Source organism: Anomaloglossus baeobatrachus, chromosome 10 (genome assembly GCF_048569485.1).
Source record: "Anomaloglossus baeobatrachus isolate aAnoBae1 chromosome 10, aAnoBae1.hap1, whole genome shotgun sequence".
Taxonomy (NCBI): domain Eukaryota; kingdom Metazoa; phylum Chordata; class Amphibia; order Anura; family Aromobatidae; genus Anomaloglossus; species Anomaloglossus baeobatrachus.
The window spans coordinates 170,843,942-170,865,600 of record NC_134362.1 but is presented as its reverse complement, the minus strand read 5'-3'; the positions used below and the strand labels follow the sequence as shown (position 1 = coordinate 170,865,600).

The window sequence follows — 21,659 nt, the reverse complement described above, 5'->3', positions numbered from 1 at the left end:
ATATTAGAGGCTAGGACCATCCTGATGTGAGTCACCTTTTGCATTCAGCAGGAGCTTGACTTCCACCCAGCTGCTGATCATCAGCATTCTCTTGGAGCTTAAATACTCCTTCCTTCCCTGGACTAGTGCTGGTGATATTTGTCAGTGCATTCAAGCCTTGGTTGCAAGCAGGTGGCTTGTACTTCTTTGAAGCATCGTTGCTGAAAACATTGCTGAACTTCTACCGGTGTCATCTGTGGATAAGTAGTTCATGCTTTCCCCCATGCGTCTTCTATAGTGTTCAGTGGGGTTGATGAAGAGCTCATCCCATACATTCAGCTGCTGATTATCAGTATTCCTCTTGTGCTTAAATATCCCTTCTTTCCCTGGACTGGTGCTGGTGATATTATTTGGTTCATTCTAGCTCTGGATGCAAGCAGGTGGCTTGTACTCTTCTGTGGTATAGTTGCTGAAGCTTTGCTGAACTTCTATCTGAGTCATATGAGAATAAGTAGTCCATGCATTTTCCCTGTGGGTCCTCCTTGTGTCTTCTTTAGTGTTTAGTGGGGTTGACAAAGAGCTCATCCTATCTGTTCCCTATTTAGGGCCCAGCACTAGGGATACCTAGGGTCAGGTATCCAACTCGGCGTATAGGTGCGGAAACTATCTAGGGTGGTGAGAGACCCCAGGGCCCAGCAGTAGGTTTGGTCAGGGGTCACCATCTTCTCTTTCCCTAGACACCACGTTTTCCTTCCCTTGTGTTTCTTATGTAATTTGCTATCGATGTACAATGCATATTGTGCTGTGTGTGTAATAATGTTTATCCATTTTGTTATAAACATCGGGACAATGGGTTCTTAAGATGTATTGAGGGTTTGCACTTACATTATATGCAAATGCAGTACGTCCAGATCTGATACATGTGACGCTCCCTGTCACGGATGTGCGCGTGTGCGCATTGTGCCTCGGGTCCGCCTCCCTCCGGCCGTCTTGGGTGGCGTGTGCGCGTGCGCGGGTGCCATGGAGACGCGTCTCCGCTCCCGCGCACGCGCTGATGCCGTGACGGCCTGGTGGGGTTTCCGGATCTCGGTGGCGCCATGTGCGCATGCGCTGCTTGAATGCCCTGACAGGATACAGCTGATTCCACGGGACGGGCGGCTATTTAAACATGCCGGTTCTTATGATCAGTCACTCCCTGACGAAGCAACAATACACAAGTGGTTTTGTGAAACGTACGTTGGAGGTTCTCTTGGGGATTAACCCCTTCTCATCTGACTAACCTGCCAGTATCTTTTTGCTGAGGATGGTATGTACGGGGTTCCTGTGCGCATTTGCCGTTACTGCTGTGATTTAGTTTTCATATAAATGATTTAAAGTGCAATACAGAGGCTTTCAGCGGTATTGTGCAGTGTGGGGACAGGACCCCCTTGCAGCCATCATTATTATTGGGATTCATATAGTTCCTCTTTATGCGCCTTTTATCTACTAGCGTGACTCTCCTGTTGAATATAATGTGCACGGGGCTCCTGCTGTGCATATGCCTTGATTGCCTTGATTTTATTCCTCTTACGATGTGAATTTTTTGAGTACAAATTATAATGCTTGGCAATATTTGGCTGTGCAGGGACAGGGCCCCTTTATAACTACTCTAGGATACTTAATGTGCCTGCTATATGATGCATAATGATTCATGTAAGCTTTGTGGTCATGAATTTGTTTAGATGCATACAATTGTGGTTGGCCTGAGATTGACTAGACAAGTCATTGTGCCCTGGTATCTGAGATCCTGCTGAGGTTAATCGATACATAAATTGATAGTCATTTAATATACGGTCTTTTCCTTATACTGGCACGATCAAGCAGACCCCGGGCATAGTCATTTGTTGTGTGAATTTTGGGGTATTTGTACACAATTGTGGCTGTCTGATATTCCTACATTAATCAAATAAATTTTGGCTCTCTGGATTAAGACAAGCCTTGTGGCTCCATATAGCAGGCATAAGTAGATCTTGAGTATAACCATTCATTGTGCAACTGCTGGGCATCCACGTCAACAGTTGACACATGGTGCATATTTTTGTGCATATTTGGAACTGTGTGATATGATATTTGGATTTTTAGGACTCTCTGTATGAGTTCTTGCAGGTTATGCATGTACCTTTTTAAGATCTCTCCTCTTAGCCTTTTCTTGTCTACATTTGGTATATAATTGCATATGTATTTTTTCATCATGTTTTTGATATAGGAAATTTATTAATAAATACGCATGAAAAATACATATTGTTTGAAGCATCTTTACTCATCTCCTCCTGTTTTTGAGTCATATGAGAATAAGTAGTCCATGCATTTTCCCTGTGGGTCCTCCTTGTGTCTTCTTTAGTGTTTAGTGGGGTTGACAAAGAGCTCATCCTATCTGTTCCCTATTTAGGGCCCAGCACTAGGGATACCTAGGGTCAGGTATCCAACTCGGCGTATAGGTGCGGAAACTATCTAGGGTGGTGAGAGACCCCAGGGCCCAGCAGTAGGTTTGGTCAGGGGTCACCATCTTCTCTTTCCCTAGACACCACGTTTTCCTTCCCTTTCGCTTGGCACTTCCCTGTACCTAGCGTGACATAAACATATTTATTTTACTCACTTATATAGCGCTATTAATTCCGCAGCGCTTTACAGATGTGATCACCACTGTCCCCATTGGGGCTCACAATCAAAATTCCCTATCAGGATGTCTTTGTAGTGTGGGGGAAACTGGAGAACCCGGAGGAAACCCATGCAAACACAAGGAGAATATACAAACTGCTTGCAGATATTGTCCATTGCGGGATTTGACCCCAGCGTTGCAAGACTGCCACCGTAATCCCGCCAATTTCTGTCGATTTTCTTTAGCTGGTGAGTATATGACTGGTATCCTGCATTTTCACTATTTTTCCTATCTGTAAGCTCAATCTCATAAAGGGAAGCTTTAAGAGAACCTGTTATCACAATCAAGCTCCCCGAACCATGTGCAGCATGATTAAGAGACTGACTGCACAATAGCGGTCAGGTATATGCTACTATGAGATGCTGGGCTGCATAAGGAGAGACCTGACAATGAACTGGCGTGAGGTGGAAAATATTTGGCCAACGACTGCATTGGACTAGTCACTCGAGACATATAGTGCCCAGTCGGCTGTTTAAAGTATGTCTTCTCTGAGACGCCATGATGTTTCTGAGTATAACATATCTGGCCGCAATTGAGCAGCAAGGCTTTAATTCATGCCACACGTGGTTTTGGTAGCATAAGTCTAATGGCAGGTTCCCTTAAATTTTCAACTTGACTCTGAGCTGGTGGGTGGGGAGTAGCTGCTAAAATCTGTCACATCAAGAGGAGGAGGGTAGGAGAGAAGATCCAGCACCGACGTAATAAAAAATTCTTTATTCAAAATTCATAAAAAAGGTAATTCCAACCAAGTGCAGAAGATATTGACGCTTGACGCGTTTCGGAGAAAGTAGACTCCTTATTCATAAGCAATGTTGCTTATGAATAAGGAGTCTACTTTCTCCGAAACGCGTCAAGCGTAAATATCTTCTGCACTTGGTTGGAATTACCTTTTTTATGAATTTTGAATAAAGATTTTTTTTATTACGTCGGTGCTGGATCTTCTCTCCTCCCTTGTTCCTCTTGATGTGACTGATTATTCAGCTGTGGAAGCCAAATCACTTGTTCCGTGCACCGGACCAGAAGTTGGAGATACCTGCTTTGGAGTGGTGAGCTGAACTAAATTCCTTATTTGTGCTAAAATCTGTGCCATACACATTACACCACACAGGGATCAATTCCTACTCTTTATTCCAAGGATTAAACAAAGAAAGTAGAAGCAGCAACATGGAGGATATTATACAGTAATACAGAGCAGTGTAGATGTGAATCCAGCTCTGGGATGAGTTAAAAGACTTGTTAGAAAGCTCAGCTCAATATTTCTGTCTCCCTCTATTTATTTACTCTGTTCCTCAAGCCTCCTTCTCTGTCCATAGAGTATTGTAGGAGGTGTAACCTGGCACTTCACAGTGTTGGCAGTACATCAAGTAACAGAGGTTTCCCACATCTTTTATGGTAATCAGATATTTTTGACTTTTATGTCTACCTTATTAATTCTGGGAGAGGCATCGAGGAGAAGATGGCGGTGGCAGAATCTCCTCTGTAGAACAGAAACGGAAAAACAATATCTATTATCTCATTCATTTTAATTAGTTAATTCAGTTTAATTGTTAATAGAGGCCACTACTCACATTATTTGGATATCCGTTATGCTGGGACAATTAACAGCTGATTTGAGCAGTTTAAGAATACTTGTCATATTCAGGTCATTGTGGCTAAGACTGGGGAATCGAAAAGAAAGAAATGATTATTTATCTTGAACATTAATTATTTATATATGGGTAGTCCTATAATTTTAAAGCGATGGCACATCAGTATGAAAAGCCAATACTTTATGACCATGGGGGCCTAACCTCTGGTATCTCCACCCATTCTAGAAAATTAAATGAGTAATCCCATCACATGTAATTGTGAGCACATGCCAGACAGGACACTGACACTGACTAACTAAAGGTGTTGCGCAGGTACCTCCCCAAATGGGAGGGTGCCTTAAATACATAGTGCCTATCAGTCAGAGGCCAAGAGGCATTTCCTGAAAAGCACGTGCCAGCCCTTTAAGAGAAGGACTGGTGTCCTAAGCACACTCCCGGGAGACCTGGGTTGCATGCACATGTGGATGGCCGGGAGAGTGCCTGGGAGGGTACGACCCGGCCGGGGTGGTGAGTAAGTTGGTGTCCCTTCAGGGACCCTGGCGCTAAACAACACATAAGACCTTGATTTTGAGACAGAAAAGGGATCTATTGATGGAATAATGCAGTAGATGTAATAAATGTACGAGAGGAGATCACCCCCTTTAAAGGATTGCAGTGCTTTCAACAGCATGGCCAAGAGGAACGCAGCATTTATATAGCATTGTGGCTTCTTTCCTTTTTAGAATTAGTAGGTGAGACTCACACTATTCATAAAGTCATAGCATAACTTATTAATATATGTCATCTGTCATGCACGTGGGAGTCGGACCAACTGCGCCACGGGCCGGGCTTACCCTGGAGGGGTGTGACTAAGTGCTCATCATTTTTCACTAGAGCCTCTGATGGTTAGGTTAGACTTGGGTGACAGTAGACACCAAGTACCACTCCAGGGCAGTCCCCATACTGCAGTAGCTGATCCAGGGGTCAGGGACGCAGGTATGGAGCACAAGGTAACAGGCAGAAGAGGATGAGATGCCTGCTTTAGACTGGATAGCAGAATCAGAAAAGGGGGATTCAGGATGGACTCGGGTACATGCACTCAGGCAGTATTGGATCATAGGGAAGGACAGATTCAGGTTCAGACTAGATACGTTCAGGCAGGAAGGTCAGGTATGGGTACAAACAGGCGTAACACAATTACAGGAACCTCACAACGAGCTAACAGGTACAGGACTAACAATGTTGCTCGGCCACCTCCCCAAGGGGGAGGATGCCTTAAGTAAATAGTGCTTTTCAGCCATAGGCCGAGAGGCACTTCCAGATTAAGCATGCTGCACATTTAAGAAGAGGTGAGGGAGTGCGCGCACCCTAAGGGCGCACCCAGGAGACCTGTGTGGCATGTGTAGGCCATGGGAACAGGAATCTGTGGCGGAGACTGGAGACATCACAGAGTGGCCGGGATGGTGAGTGCACCTCCAGCGTCTCTGCTGGGTGGGATAAGCAGGACAGCGCGGAGTTGCTAGCGTGGTAATATGCCTTCAAGACAGATGACACTATGCCATAAATTTCACTGTCTCGGATTTCACATTTTCCTTACATGCAGATTAGTTACATTTTGTGATAGTAACGGTACATGGAAGTTGGACATGACGACTTTCTTTCTAAGGTTGCCAGGAAATATTACATGAAAAAATGCTCCATGAAGCTGAAGACCTTAGTGTTGTCAGATATAGGGAAATATCTTTCAGCATGGCCCCTAAACGGGATGCCTTATTGTTGAGCCTTTAGTACACAATGAAATCTGATCCATCAATTTCACCATACACAGCAGATCAATATTGGCCAAACCTGGCAATATTGGCAAGATTGGCTGATCATCTGCTCTGCATGGTGGCTTTTTAATTCTCCGTCGACAGCACATGTCAGCGGAGAGAAGGATCAGTCAATTGGATTTCAACATGTCTGATCCTTTTGTTCTCAGAGACAGAATTTGACGACCCCTTTCGGGATGAAATCCAGCTTTAAGGAAGGTCCGTCTCCTTTTAGACCCTTCCCCCCCTAATATATCATATATTATATTTGTAGGCAATTCATAAAATGTATATTTTGCACGTCACTTACTCCAAAAGTCTCAAGTGCTCCATCTTCAAAAATAATTCAACTAATGAAGTCATGTCATCAGTTTTCAGATTGTTATTTTGCAGGCTAGGAGAGAGTAAAAAAAAATAATAATATTTTGTAATAAAATACTAATGTCTAAAAAGTGTCAAAATTCACTTAAAATATGAAAAAAAAGCATACTAGTGTTTAGAGCAGAGTCTGAGCGGAAACACTCCCAAGGTATGTGCACACGACGTGTGGAGTGGTAACCGCTTCACTACAACATTGTTTATCTAACAGTGGAACCACCAGAGTTTTCTATCAGAAAGCTGACTCCGCCCACATCAGGCTTTCTATGTACCATGTCTATAGACAGTGAGCTGCTAATCACAGGAGAGGGTGTACCAAACTGCCAAGCAATGAGGTCCAGCAATGATAATTTCTTGGTGCTAAAACAAACATTGCAGGTAAACAACAGTAAGAGAGACATAGCTGAAATCTATGTTTTAACCCCTGCAACATGCTGTCTTTAGAATACATAACAAAAACTAGTTGGCAGATTCCCCTTAATGTGTATCGCAACAGTCTATTTCTTATGGTGCTTTTCGTTGCTTGTTCAAGCAGACTCCAGGTTTAATACATCTGTAAAAGACGCCATGTGTACGTACCCTCATGTGTTGTTATGCATTTGTCCTGCTCTGGGAAGATCTCTGGCGAGTCTGGGATCAGAAGGTCACAATGCCTTAGGCCTAAAACACACTTCCGCAAAAAAAACGTACGTGTCTCACGGTCCGTTTTTCGGGTCCGTGTTCCGTTTTTTAGGGGCATTTCTCCGTTACGTATGGCATCCGTGTGATGGCGTATGCGAGCCGTGTGTGCGTGTGGAATGTCCGTATTGACATAAAATACGTACGTGTGCAGTCCGTGTGCTGTCCGTTTTTAAAGGCCCGCATTCTTACCCAATTAACGATTTTAATCATTCATCATGAGATCCTGGTGTTGTTGTTTGCTTTCAATTGACCTGATAGATTGGAAACAAGTGTTTCAGATTTTGCGATGGAAAACAGACACGGACGATACATGCTGAACACGGACATACTCCGTGTGCGGTCCGTGCAGGCACAGACCCATAGACTAAAGCGGGTCCGTGCCTGTGTGCTGCCGGCCAAAAACGGACATGTCGTCCTTGTAGAAAAGCGCACACACGTACTTACCACACAAACACACGTTCCGTGTGATTTTACGTGTGTGTGCCATCTACCATTGAATAACATGGGTCTCCGTGTCTCCGTGTCTCCAGTACGTGCAAATACGTACCGCACACGTACAAAAAAAACGGATGTGTGTTGCGGGTCTTACTATGTGTAGGTCTTCAGCTTGTGCTTGAATGAATCTAGTTTCTTTTAGAACTGTAGGGGTTAAGGACTCTTTCCTATCTGACTGTCCTTTGTAGCCTTAATCTCAGGTGCAGCTCTTTTTGACCAATCCCCTTTGCTATGAAAACTCACGTGTCTTACCATCTGATGCCGGTTATAGATTCTCATTCTTATGCTGACCACTTTGGAAGGAATCTTTCTCTGGAAGAAGCTGAGGAGTTGTGACTATTGCAGAGATGGTGTTTTGCTGCATTAAAGAAACTTGGAGTGTTTTCCTTTTTGTGTCTTTTTCCCTCTGTCTCGTTTACTTGTGTTGTTGTTGTATTATTATAGTTGTGAGACTAGTGATCTCACTGGCCTTCTCACTAGCCAGGATGAGTCCAGGACAAACAAGACACGTGACAGTGACAGGGGGAAGGACCCATATAGGGACTTTAGGAAGCTTAGGGTACAGACTCAGGTGAGTTGCAGGTGGTGTCCCCGCTCCTCTCTTCCTTTCATCAGGGCCTTCCTTTTATACCATTCCTGTTGTTACCCCTGTATTGTACCGCATACTGAGCATCTGTACACCCCGGCGTGACATGTGTACACCATGTCTTGTAGATGTCAGCAGTCACTTTTGTGAGAGAATAGAATCCACTTTGTTCTCATTGTGTCCATCTTGTCTTATACTCGTAGCGAATGATGTCATAGGGTTTGGCTAACACTGATGGGCAGGCAAGTTTCACATTTCCATTCACGCCCCAACTGCTCTTATTGGTTCATAGTTCCAAGGGGACTTTTCCTTTGTCTGTGACCCTATATAAACTGGTCACATGTACTAATAAGGGAGAATTCTTTGAATACACCATATTAAGCAGTGTGTGCTGTATTGATTTCCCGAGCGCTCGTAAAACAAATCTTATTAATTTGGAGTTCAAAAGGCATAGAAGGAGTGTATTTTGCTCTCCTCCTAAGACGGCTTCACCAGTGGTTTTGGCATGGTTGTTGCAGTGTTTTTTATACTACACGGTTATATACTACATATGACTAGAAAGTAATTTCACAATAAAAATACACAGGAAGCATCGTTCAAGCTTTTTTATATTGATGATGTCTTCATTTTTCAGTTGTTTTCCAACACAGACTCACTCCAAAAAAATTGTCAAAAAACTCTGTGTTCATACCCTTTTTGTATCAGGCCCTACACGGCCTCCTCCGGCACATACATACAACTGACACCCCATAATTTCACAAAGTACAGAAAGCAGTTACTTGATTTCCTGTAATGCCGAGCAGAGAAGGAAAGATTGCGTCAGAGCCCCGACTGTGTCCGCTGACAGCCGCCCCGCTGTCACCCTGCGGGGAAACAAAGCACAAAGAGACTTTATATCATTTTGTATATACTTTTATGGTAATAACAAAAAGTTGTTTATTTTTGTTTTGGAATGGATGAGAAAAGAAGATGAGGATCCAACAAGACAGGTATCGGTTTGGGATTTTTTTTTTTGCTTTTGTTGCCTTTTTTAGAAACTGATCACAATTTGGGGGAAAATAAAAATAGAGAGGGAATACGTCCATAAAATGATAAAGGGGATGACTTATCACAATCTAATAATAGCTGTCTCCACAATCAGTCTATATTGCAATGGAAATGAAATCTCTGGCTGAATGTCTATTGCCTCTATTATTATTATTATTATTTTTATTATTTTTATTATTATTTATTTTATTTTTTAAGTTTTTTATGCATTTTGCTGGAATAATAAAAAATATTGAATAATAAAAAAGACTCTATCATTATTATTATTATTTATTTTATTTTTTAAGTTTTTTTATGCATTTTGCTGGAATAATAAAAAATACTGAACGTATACGTAAAATGATGTTACCATTTTTTATGGGATTTTTTTTTCAGGGCGGTGACTTTTTATTGATCCCTTGGATGAGATATTGTCAATATCTAACATTATGCTAAATTAAAGGGGTTGTCCACTATGCCTAATCAATTCAGGGAACCATATAAAATAAAAAGTATTGATAATAATATGATGTGACCAACCGGGAATAGGAGAGGAACAGGGGAGGTGAGTATACATTTATTTTTATGGGGCAATAAAGTGAATCCAGTAATAAACAACTCCTTTAATATTAGCTGAGCCATTATTTACAATTTAATAATGTATTTAAAAATGCAAAATAATCTATATAATGTAAAAAATAGCTATAAAGTATACAAAAACATATGGGCAGTGCAGCAAGATATGTATAATTGACCAAAGCTGCAGGTAATGGGGTCAAACATGACTAGAAAAGTTGCATAGTCTCATGCATACAATAAAAAAATCCATATTAAATAAAAAAAAACCCACAAAAAAAACAATTTACAATTTTGACAGTGGCCACAAGACTGTCATGGCTGTCTCTCTGCATTATGTGACTAGTGACAGTTTCAGGGCCAGAGAGTCATTTCCATGCAAGGCTCTCAATGTAGTTTCCTTTCTTTTGGCGTGTAATAGGATAATGTCAGTTTCTCCTTGTTATACTGAATCTTCAGTCTGAGACTTGGCCTGGAGGTGGAAGGAGCTGTTGGAACCGTTACTGTCTGTTGAGGTGTAGGTTGCATTCCTAGTGCCTGACTGCAGCCAAAACGTCGGAATTTATCCTTTATTGAGTCCCCTGTTTGTCTTCTTTCCCTTGTGTGTTGTTTAGTGCAGTGATGGGACTAGTGATCCTTACCTGTCCACTCACTAGCCAGGCCTATTGTAGGGTTCCTCAGGGCTTCAGGTTCCTGCTCGGGAACAGGTGAGGAACCTGTATAGGGACTGGCTAGGAGTACAGGGTACAGTTGCATGTAAATGAGGAGGTGTCCATCTTCCCTCTCACTAGTGCTAGGGACTACCATTGTTAGTGTCACTGGTCTACCCCTTGTTTATCAAGGTGAAACCTCTGTGTGTTGTGTGTTTTGGCTCACGCCGCACCTTCCCAAAATTCATGTGTGACAGAGGCCATATACGTGACTCATTCTTTCTGTTCTATACAGAAAACTTTTCAACAGTCTCATTATCGTCACAGACAGAATTACAAAGACCGATAACACCTTTATATATAGAGTAGAAAACACGTGATACACAATGAACAACTCAAAATTACTTTTACCCTGATAACAACACACTTAATGTATAGATCAATACAATTTAGTAGGATTAGTTCTAAGTCAATCTATTACTGCTAAAGTCCACGTGCCCAACAGAACTCTAATATCGGGTCTAGTGGCCAGTGGGAAAATTGCAAGATTTTTTTTTATTTATTTAAAATACAGGGAAATGAAAAATAAGAAAAAGCTTAAAAATGTAAACATAAATACATCTAACATGACAAACCAGATTGAAGCAATGGGTCATTTTCTAATGATACATGTGTAAGACAGTTCCATAAAGGGTTAAATATGCATCTATTGTCAGATGTGTTAGCTTGCTTGTTTCTAGCAGTAGTTTAGTAAGTAGTCAATTTAACCCCCTCTGTCTTTTGATAACATTTTGTTTTTACCCTTCTGTGTATCCACCTTCACAGAACTGAATAATCCTATTCCTAATTGCTAAAACTACATTTTCCAGCAGCACCCTGCTTCTCCTCAGTGTTGCAGGCATCTCCCTCTGCTCTCCTGTGTGATTCTTAATAGATATATATTTCTATGTGGGTATTTTTATATTTTTATGGGTGAGGTGACCATTGATAGTTTTGAATGTTGTCACTATGATCCATTATTTGACCAATGTTCCTTACTATTTACAAACACCAAATTTCAATGGTGACTCATGGAGATTTTCAGGGCACGATGATGCTATCCTGTGCATTCACAGCAGAGCTGAGAATAGAGCAGCTGAACTGGGCTATAAAACAGCTGTCAAGGCAATGGGGATGACCTGATAGGGTCAAGGGATCTTTTGACACAGTTGGGTAAAGGGATCTTTTATTTGACTTTTATAGATTGAACTGTTTTTCATAAAACAGATGGTCATTAGGTGCAAATGCAACTTGAAAGTGGGATCTTCAGCATAGCTTAATGGAACTTTGCTAAAACTTAGTTGTCAGATGCACCTAATGACCCTATCAAACAAAACCACTGAGAGATGGGTTATAGCACAGGTATGCTAACCTCAAACTCTGAAGATCCCATTGATACCAGCTGCAGATACACTTAATGGCACTGTCTACTTTATGAAAAACAGATGCATCTACTGACCCTGTCTAATAAAATCTCTGACAGCTGGGTTGTAGCACAATTATGTTAAGCTCAACTCTCAATATCTCATTGATACCAGCTACAGGTACACTTAATGGCACTGTCTACTTTATGAAAAACAGATGCATCTAATTACCCTGTCTAATAAAACCTGTTTTTCATTAATTAGACAGGGCCATTAGGTTTATCTGTAGTTAGTATCAATAGGATCTTCAGAGTGCTACAACTTTGATGTCGGATCAATCAGGACGCCGTGAGAGTGTTTTATTAGACAGGGTCATTAGGTGCATCCATTTTTCATGAATTAGACAGGGTCATTAGATGTATCTGTAGCTGGCGCTGGTGGGATTTTCAGAACTGAGTAAAGCTGTGCTACAAAACAGCTGTTAGAGCAATGAAGATGCCATCAGAGTGAATTATTAGATAGGGTTAGTAGGTGCATCTGTTTTTAATTAATTAAACAGGGTCATTAGGTGTATCTGTAGCTGGGCACCTGTGGGAATCTTCAGAACTGAGCTATAAAACAGCTGTTTGAGCAATGAAGATGCCATTAGAGTCTTTTATTGGGTAGGGTCATTAGGTGCATCTGTTTTTCATGAATTGGACAGGGTCATTTGATGTATCTGCAGCTGGTGCCAGTGGGATCTTCAGAACTGAGCTAAGCTGTGCTACAAAACAGCTGTTGGAGCAAAGAAGATACCATCAGAGTGTTTTATTATATAGGGTCAGTAAGTACATCTGTTTTTCATGAATTAGACAGGGTCATTAGGTGTATCTGCAGCTGGCGCCAGGGGAATCTTCAGAACTGAGTGAAGCTGTGCTACAAAACAGCTATTATGAAGATGCCATCAGAGTGTTTTATTAGATTGGGTCATTAGGTGCATCTTTTTTTCATTAATTAGACAGGGCCATTAGGTGTATGTGTATCTGGTATCATAATCTTCAGTACTGAGCAAAGCCTTGCTACAACCTGAATTTTCGAGCAATGAAGATGCCATCAGAATGTTTTCTTACATAGGGGCATTAGGTGCATCTGTGCATGCTCAACAGAATGCATTAGAAATACTGGAAGAAGGATCAGTGGAAATGCAGGGTAAAGAGAGCCCAAGGGTGTCATTATTAGGTGGGAAATACCTGCAAATATGTGTAGATATAATAACAGGTTGTATTGACATATGTGATTACATCATATAAAGGAGCTGAAAGCAGAGAATACATGATGATTTGGGGAATAGCCCACAGATAAATACAATATATTCTACAAACATTAGATTTACATTATAAATTATTAACTGATACCGGTAGTATTGTCTATATCTATGCAGGGTACTAACTGTACATTGCTCACTATACAATAGAATTACCCCTTGTAAAGCAATATATCCATATTTACAGCACAGATGAATGCAGAAGAAATGTATTTGCCCTATCATAACAGCAGAAAGCATAAAAAAATGAATAATTATGCATATATAAAAAGATGAAAGGTATGTCGTCTGTAAAGTACCTGATTTTCTTCATATTTTCCATGCCACATATAACAAGGGAAAGAGCTTGTACAAATAGGTCACCGTATTTTTGGTGTCTAAAACTAATGCAAAAATATGCAAGTCAACATACTTTATGTACAAGATATTGAACACATATCATATATCAATACATGGGCAGACACAACATTGGTGCAGCCTGTGCAGCAGCTCGGGTCCTAAGAATTAAGGGGGTGCAAGAAGTAAGGAAGCCCAAGAAGGAAGGAGGTCTAAGAAGTAAGGAGGTCCAATAAGGATGGGGGCCCAAGGATTAAGGGGGCCCAAGAAGTAAGGAGGTCCAAAAAGGAAGGGGCCAGAAAAGTAAGGTGGTCCAAGAAGGAAGGGGACCGAAGAAGTAAGGCGGTCCAAGAAAGAAGGGGGCCCAAGAAGTAAGGAGGTTTAAGAAGGAAGGGGGCTCAAGAAGTAAGGAGGTCCAAGAAGGAAGGGGGCCCAAGAAGTAAGGAGGTGCAAGAAGGGGGCCAGAGAAGTTAAGAGGTCCAAGAAGAAAGGGGACCAGAGAATTAAGGAGGTCTAAAGGAAAGGGGGCAGAGAAATAAGGAGGTCCAAGAAGGAAGGGGGCCAGAGACATAAGACAGTCCAAGGAGGAAGGGGGCCAGAGAAGTAAGGAGGTCCAAGAAGGAAGGGTACACAAGAAGTAAGGAGGTCCAAATAGGAAGGGGGCCAGAGAAATAAGGAAGTGCAAGAAGAAAGAGGCCCAAAGAATTAAAGAGGTCCAAGAAGGAAGGGGGCCAGAGAAGTAAGGAGGTGCTAGAAGTATGAGGGCCAGAGAAATAAGGAGGTACAAGAAGGAAGGGGACCAGAGAAGTTAGGAGGTCCAAGAAGGAAGGGGGCCAGAAAGGTGAGGAGGTCCAAGAAGGAAGCAGGCCAGAAACATAAAGTGGTCCAAGAAGGAAGGGGGGCAGAGAAGTAAGGAGCTCCAAGAAAGAAGAGGGCCAGAGAAGTAAGGAGGTCCAAGAAGGAAGAGGGCCAGAGAAGTAAGGAGGTCCAAGAAGGAAGAGGCCCAGAGAGGTAAGGGTAATGTTAATAGGGGATCAAGCAGTTCAATGCTGGACTTATGGAAGACACTAAGGCAACGTTAACAGTCCATGGTTAAGGGGGCACAAAATACTTGATTTTTTTTCTAGATGTTTGCAGCCCTCACCACACCAATAATAACATAAATATGGGTGCTTGCTGACTGTCTTCTGGAAAAAAAAGTGTCCGATAAGCTGGATTTCCACAACCTTGGTTATTTGTTTCCACAAGAGGTGGTTCCCTATCCCCCACTTAAATACATATTCACATGATTCCATAAAACATAATTTCGAACAAAGCAAAATTTTGGTACGAGAGTGTATGGTGTGTAATGATATGACAAAGCTACGTTACTATAGGCAAATGAGCTCTTTCTTGGAAGTTGAAAACCAATGTTTGACTCTTTAATGAGCCTTACAACATGAATAGAAAAATAAGCCAAGCCAGGCTCCTATAAGTTTGTCTAATATCTATAGTTGTGTTGCAGGGCTTGGTCATTGAATTACAGGGAACCAGCTTCCAATAAGTGGCACTAATGAGATAGTTGTCTTTCATTCTGGGAAGCGCTAATTTGCATGTTTCCACATAAGCATTTCCAACAAGATCTCATGCTCATCTGGCTTCCTTATATAAAGCCAATTTTGCCCCATAACTATACAATAGTTAGTAGACACACGGATTGAAAATGGGACGATAACGAAACGACACAAAAGAATGGACACCTTTGCAATTTGGTGCTAGAGAAGGATATTACGAATACCAAGGATGCGAGGATTCCCAGCCAGTCTCCCATGCTGATACTTGCCAACCCTCAAACTGCGCAACATCTGCAATCTAACTATGGCAGGCACATTGAGTTCAGCGTGGCCATCAACGGGTCATTGGAACTGGAGAATCCCAGCTAGTCTCCCATGCTGATACTTGTCAGGCCTCAAACTGCATAACATCTGCGATCTGACAAGGGCAGGCATATTGAGCTCACCATGGTCGTCAACAGGTCATCGGAACTGGGGATTCCCAGCCAGTCTGCCATGCTGGTAATTGCCAGGCCTCAATCTGATGAGGGAAGGCACATTGAGTTTGCCATGGCCGTCGACAGGTCATCAGAAGTGAAGACTTTGTATCACCTATGATATGACTAGGGCAGGCACATTGAGTTCAGTATGGCCATCAATGGCCATGCTGAACTCAATGTGCTTGCCCTTATCGGATTGCAGATATTACACAGTTTGATGCCTGGCAAGTACCATGGATGGCAAGAAGAACAAACAAATCAGTTTTGGCACATTTCAAGCCAGACATGTCACTCAAAGCAAGGATCATCAGGCTACGACTTGCCTACATTGGACACATCATACAAAGGGACCAATATCTGGAGAAGGACATAATGCTCAGCAGAATAGAAGCAACAAGTTGAAGAGGAAGACCAGCAATCCGGTGGCTTGATAGAATCAAAGTAACTGTGTAGAAGACCTTGGTGGATCTAACTAGATTTGTACAAGATTGATCTTCCTACAGAGCATTTATCCATCAAGTCGTCACGGCTCTAGATAGAGCTGAAGGCCATTAAAAAAAACCCAAAACTATACAATTCATTCTACCTTTGACTTCTACTTGTCTCGTACCTTAGCGTTTGTATATGTTTACATGTTCCGAGAATATCTAAGCACTCCGGTTCCATTGAACATCCAGCAAAATCCATTGAAACTAAACACGATCCATGTTTAACAACAAATATCAAAGCAGTCATATCAACAGGAGAAATCCTAAAATTCTTTAGCTCATATTTCATAGCTGTAAACGTTCCAACATCTTGTGCTAAATTCTCATTCTGAGTTTCATAAGTGCAATGACACAACTCGACCAGCTTGGGCCCGGTGAGTTGGGTGTCTGCCATTCTCTTTAGAGATTCTATAATGGTGTTTTGTTTCTTGAGTATCAGATTTTTTTGGCCTCCTAATTCACACAGAAACGTCTGACAATCCCTGGATGAAAGCCCGGAAAGGAATATATGAAGATTCTCTACGAGCTCATCCTTAGTGTTTAGCTTGGAGGTCCACTTTGACTTAAGGAACAACCTTTTTTGTAGCTTGTCCTCTGTGATTGTCTCACTAATCATCAAATGTAACGCAGCAAAAAACTCCTGAGAACTAAGGTGTACGAAGGAATAGCCAACATCAGTGCAACTGTCAAACTTTTTGACGTCAAAAATTGACAGAAGTCCATGACTTGCAGCAAAATTCTGAAGGTCCACAGATATCTCTCCAGTGTAAAAAACAGACTTATTATTATCAAGTCCATAAAGTGCAACAGAAGACAACTCAACGATGAGAGGTCTGAATGTTTTCAATATGGTGGCTTCCTCCGTAAATTGGTCAATTTTTTTCTGAATGAACACGATCAGCATTTTCACGTAGAACTGTGTCATCGTCTGCGGAAGTTGGGACATGTTTTGTAAGTGTTCCAAGCAGACGCATATAATGTGGCACAAGGCAGGAACGAAGCACATGTGCATCAACTTATTATTGTCTCTTACGTAAGATAAGACTTTGTCTTTCGAGGGATCCAAGTTGAAGTAGCCATCGATGTATTGCTCCACTCTTTCCTTGTCGAAGCCTAGAACTTCAGCGACGTGGTCTACAGAATCTGTCGGAAGGCTGGATATTATTTTTGACCTGCATGTGACAACGACGGTACATCCTTGTAGGACTGTACCATGAAAGATGTTTGTGAACAATTGAGAGATGGAAGAAATTTGAGAAATGTTATGTTTAGTAGTTGGAGAGTTGGCTGTAAAATATCCTAAAAACTCATCCAAACCATCGAAAAGGATAAGAATCTTCATGGGGTTCTTAATGATGTAGTCATACACTTCATCGGAATATAAGTCAGGCATTAGAAATAAATCAAACAGAAGTTCCTTGAGCGTAAAATGTCTGTTGATGAGGTTTAGCTGTCGAAACTCGAATAGAAAAGTCAACATAAACTGGCTGAACGTTCCCTGTGCCCAGTCATAGCATATCCTACGAGTCAACATTGTCTTGCCAGTGCCAGGCATACCAACCAGAAGAATAACATGCGTCTTAACCAAGCTGGTTCGCCTGAAGAGGTTGTTTGTCTTGACTGTGTCAAAGATTTCCGCCATAACTGAGGTTTTTTCTGGGTCACCTCTACTTCTATGTTTCTCCTTGCCTATTTTAGCTCCTTTGATCAATGGCTCAACAAACATTGGGTTGCACTGTCCTCGAGCATCTTTTATGTCTTTAAACCCATATTTTTCCAACAAGGAATCTTTTATTTGCTTTTTGTAACGTTCTGCAGAGTCTAAAAGTAAACAAAAAAATAATAGTTATTAATATTAAGAGCGTAAATTACCGTATTTTTCATTTTATAAGATGCACCTAATTATAAGACGCATCCAAAATTTAGAGATGATTAAAAAAAAGGGGGATCCGTCTTATACTCTGGTGGTGTCTTACCGGAGGACGTGGAGCGGAGCCACAGGAGGTAGGGCAGTGCTGGAGTGGGGTGATGCTGCAGGCACTGCAGTGGGGGCTGTGCTGGCTGCAGTGTGGGCTGTGCTGGCTGCTGGCTGCTGTGGGGGGCTGTACTGACTGCGGGCACCGTGCTGGCTGTGTGGAGCAGGACAGAGCAGCGAGAGTCACAGATGCTCTGTTGGCAGTGTGGGCTTTAAAGAATTGGCACTTGGAGTTGGCGCGTGTGTGATTGAGATTGAGCTCTTGGCTCAATGACAAGCCGAGATCTCATCTGCGCACGCACCACCTCGGGGCGCCATTTTCCTTAAGTCCACTGTGTGGACATCAATGGGCCAGAGGCAACACGTGCGTAGATTAGATCTTGAGCCAAGAGCTCCATCTGCGCACGCCGCAACTCTGGGTACTAATATTTGATGCCCACACTGCCGACAGAGCTTCTCACCCACCACACCTCCCTGCTCCCCACAGCCCTCACCGCAGCAAGCACAGCCTCCACCGCAGCAAGCACAGTCCCACCACAGCCCCACCATAGCCAGCACAGCCCCACCGCAGCCAGCACAGCCCCCACTGCGGCCTGCACAGCGCCCATTCTCCACCTCCCGGTAAGCTACATTCGCATTATAAGACGCACCCCTCATTTTCCTCCCAAATGTTTGAGAGTAAACGTGCGTCTTGTAATCTGAAAAATACAGTATAAAAATTGCCTTGAGCTGGTGGGACCTGGATGTTCTAGAATTACCTTGGAGTCTTCTTTGTCTGCTTTCTTCCTCTGACAAACAGCTTTTCCAAGTCACTTCGCTTGAGCCTAAAGTATGGGTGAAAAGTATGATTTTTTCATTGACAATTTTACAAGTAAATTTACAAGGAAACTTTATTCTTCCTTATACAAATATTGTAAGAAGATTATCAACTATGTGTTTTACTCTCGTTGTCAAGTAGGATGTGTCCCTACCCAATCTGACACTTTCCATTCAGTACTGACAGAGTAGGCTTGGGAACCAGGGCCCTTAAGCTGTGTTTCAAGCTAGGGAGCCTTAAGCTATCCTTACTGTATTCTCAGGGATACCCTTAATGGTGGGGATGCCTGAGTCTCCTTCTTGGCCATGCTCCTCACCAGTCATGATCTGTTTCTCCCTCCCCCCAAGGGAGAGAAGAGACATGAGTGTAATGAAAGTCACAGATGTAGACAGACAAGGGGAAAAAACATATCTCTATCACACAGCATGCACACACATAGGCAAAGACAATAAGACATTCAGGAGAGAGCGCAAGAGAAGAAAGGAAGCTACAAAACAACAGGGGTAAACTCCACAACCGCAACAAGCAAATAGCACAATTTACACCAGAGAATCTGGGATACCACACCTCACGGACCAACATAGAAACTATAGCTGGAATGAGTAGAAGATTTCATCCAACTTAAAAAGAAGAGGAGCAGATGTGATTGGCTTCCCCACAACATGTGCTCAAAGGAAACTAACAAGCAGACCAGCAGAGATTAATTCCAGCTAGACTGCCTATGAATTAGGACACAGCAGGTCGACGCCCGAGTCTGTATTGATCTCAGACATCATAGAAACCATCGGGCGGAGTGTCAGAATCTGCAATGTGAACAACGCCCGCCGCCGTCATGACAGTCGGCAAAGTTTGTGCAACACTCAGTGTGACAGCGTGTCTAGGAACACACCATCTTTGTGAGGATAATTGCACCACCTGGTTAAGCTTTAGCTGCTTACCTTGTCCTGTTAGACTAAGTAATGGAACCTCAAGGTCCATGGGAAGTGCACACTCCATGCAAATGGTCTCTATAAGTGTCCTCCAGGCAGCATGGTGAGACTTTCGTAGCATCTGAATAAGAGCATAGACTCTTTCTCTGTCATCGTTGGGTATTGGTAAATGATGATTCAGGTCTACTTTAGGCAGCAAGGTCTGTACTTTGCCGATCAACCAGTCTACATCTTGACAAAGAAAGTCCACCAGCTGTGGCATGATTTTATCCATTTCATCTTGTGCATCCGGGTCTTCCATCCTAACACTGTAAGAAAAAGTATAGAATTTTAAGGATTTTAACCTTATTTTATTATCTTTTCTAGTATAAAGTGAAGTGTGTAAAATATTAAAGACTAGACTAAGAACCATCTCACAAGTCCAACATTTATATAGCCATTTCACCAAACCCCCAGATTTATTCTTAAAAGCTTCTGTAGTTTTATATATTTTTAATGTATATACTTTACACTTTATCCAAAACTTATTGCTTCTTGGGCTGATGGCTAAGGCCGGCCCAACCAATGAGAAACCTGTTGGTTAAACACTCGTTTGGTCAACAGTAGTGATGAGCGAGCACTACCATGCTTGGGTGCTCGGTACTCGGAACTACTGATGAGCGAGCACTACCATGCTTGGGTGCTTGGTAGGTGTAACTAGTGATGAGCGGGCACTACCATGCTTGGGTGCTCAATACTCATAACTAGTGATGAGCGAGCCCTACCATGCTCGGGTGCTCGGTATTCGTAACTAGTGATGAGCGAGCACTACCATGCTTGGATGCTCGGTACTCGTAACTAGTGATGAGCGAGCACTACCATGCTCGGGTGCTCGGTACTCGTAACTAGTGATGAGCGTGCACTACCATGCTCGGGTGCTCGGTACTCGTAACTAGTGATGAGCGGGCACTACCATGCTCGGCTGCTCTGTACTCGTAACTAGTGATGAGCGGGCACTACCATGCTCAGGTGCTTGGTACTCATAACTAGTGATGAGCGGGCACTACCATGCTCGGGTGCTCAGTACTCATAACTAGTGATGAGCGAGCACTACCATGCTCAGGTGCTTGGTACTCATAACTAGTGATGAGCGGGCACTACCATGCTCGGGTGCTCAGTACTCGTAACTAGTGATGAGTGGGCACTACCATGCTCGGGTGCTCGGTACTCGTAACTAGTGATGAGCGGGCACTACCATGCTCAGGTGCTTGGTACTCATAACTAGTGATGAGCGGGCACTACCATGCTCGGGTGCTCAGTACTCTTAGCTAGTGATGAGCGGGCACTACCATGCTCGGCTGCTCTGTACACATAACTAGTGATGAGCGGGCACTACCTTGCTCGGGTGCTCAGTACTCGTAACTAGTGATGAGCGAGCACTACCATGCTCAGGTGCTCAGGTGCTCGGTACTCGTAACTAGTGATGAGCGAGCACTACCATGCTCGGGTGCTCAGTACTCGTAACTAGTGATGAGCAAGCACTACCATGCTCAGGTGCTCGGTACTCATAACTAGTGATGAGCGGGCACTACCATGCTCAGGTGCTCGGTACTCGTAACTAGTGATGAGCGAGCACTACCATGCTCGGGTGCTCAGTACTCGTAACTAGTGATGAGCAAGCACTACCATGCTCAGGTGCTCGGTACTCATAACTAGTGATGAGCGGGCACTACCATGCTCAGGTGCTCGGTACTCATAACTAGTGATGAGCGGGCACTACCATAATCGAGTGCTCAGTACTTGTAACTGGTGATGAGCGGGCACTACCATGCTCGGGTGCTTAGTACTTGTAACTAGTGATGAGGGGGCACTACCATGCTCGGGTGCTTAGTACTTGTAACTAGTGATGAGCGAGTGTGACGCCCTGGACTATCCAGGTTGTTCCAGGT

The 21,659-nt window shown here is 42.9% G+C and overlaps 1 protein-coding gene across 1 annotated transcript in view; it reads right to left on the bottom strand.

The window, feature by feature from the left end:
• The window catches only part of NLRC5 (NLR family CARD domain containing 5), a 149,850-nt gene extending 129,814 nt beyond the window's left edge, over nt 1–20,036 (bottom strand). Inside the window, exons 1-8 of the mRNA XM_075326907.1 lie at nt 19,741–20,036; nt 18,744–18,809; nt 16,133–17,831; nt 13,454–13,537; nt 8,976–9,059; nt 6,367–6,450; nt 4,246–4,335; nt 4,101–4,154 (exon numbers count right to left, since the gene is read on the bottom strand). Coding sequence (XP_075183022.1) covers nt 4,101–4,154; nt 4,246–4,335; nt 6,367–6,450; nt 8,976–9,059; nt 13,454–13,537; nt 16,133–17,831; nt 18,744–18,809; nt 19,741–20,032 — 2,453 coding nt within the window. The 5' untranslated portion in view covers nt 20,033–20,036. The remainder of the gene's footprint in view (nt 1–4,100; nt 4,155–4,245; nt 4,336–6,366; nt 6,451–8,975; nt 9,060–13,453; nt 13,538–16,132; nt 17,832–18,743; nt 18,810–19,740) is intronic.
• Between the last annotated feature and the right edge of the window lie 1,623 nt (nt 20,037–21,659).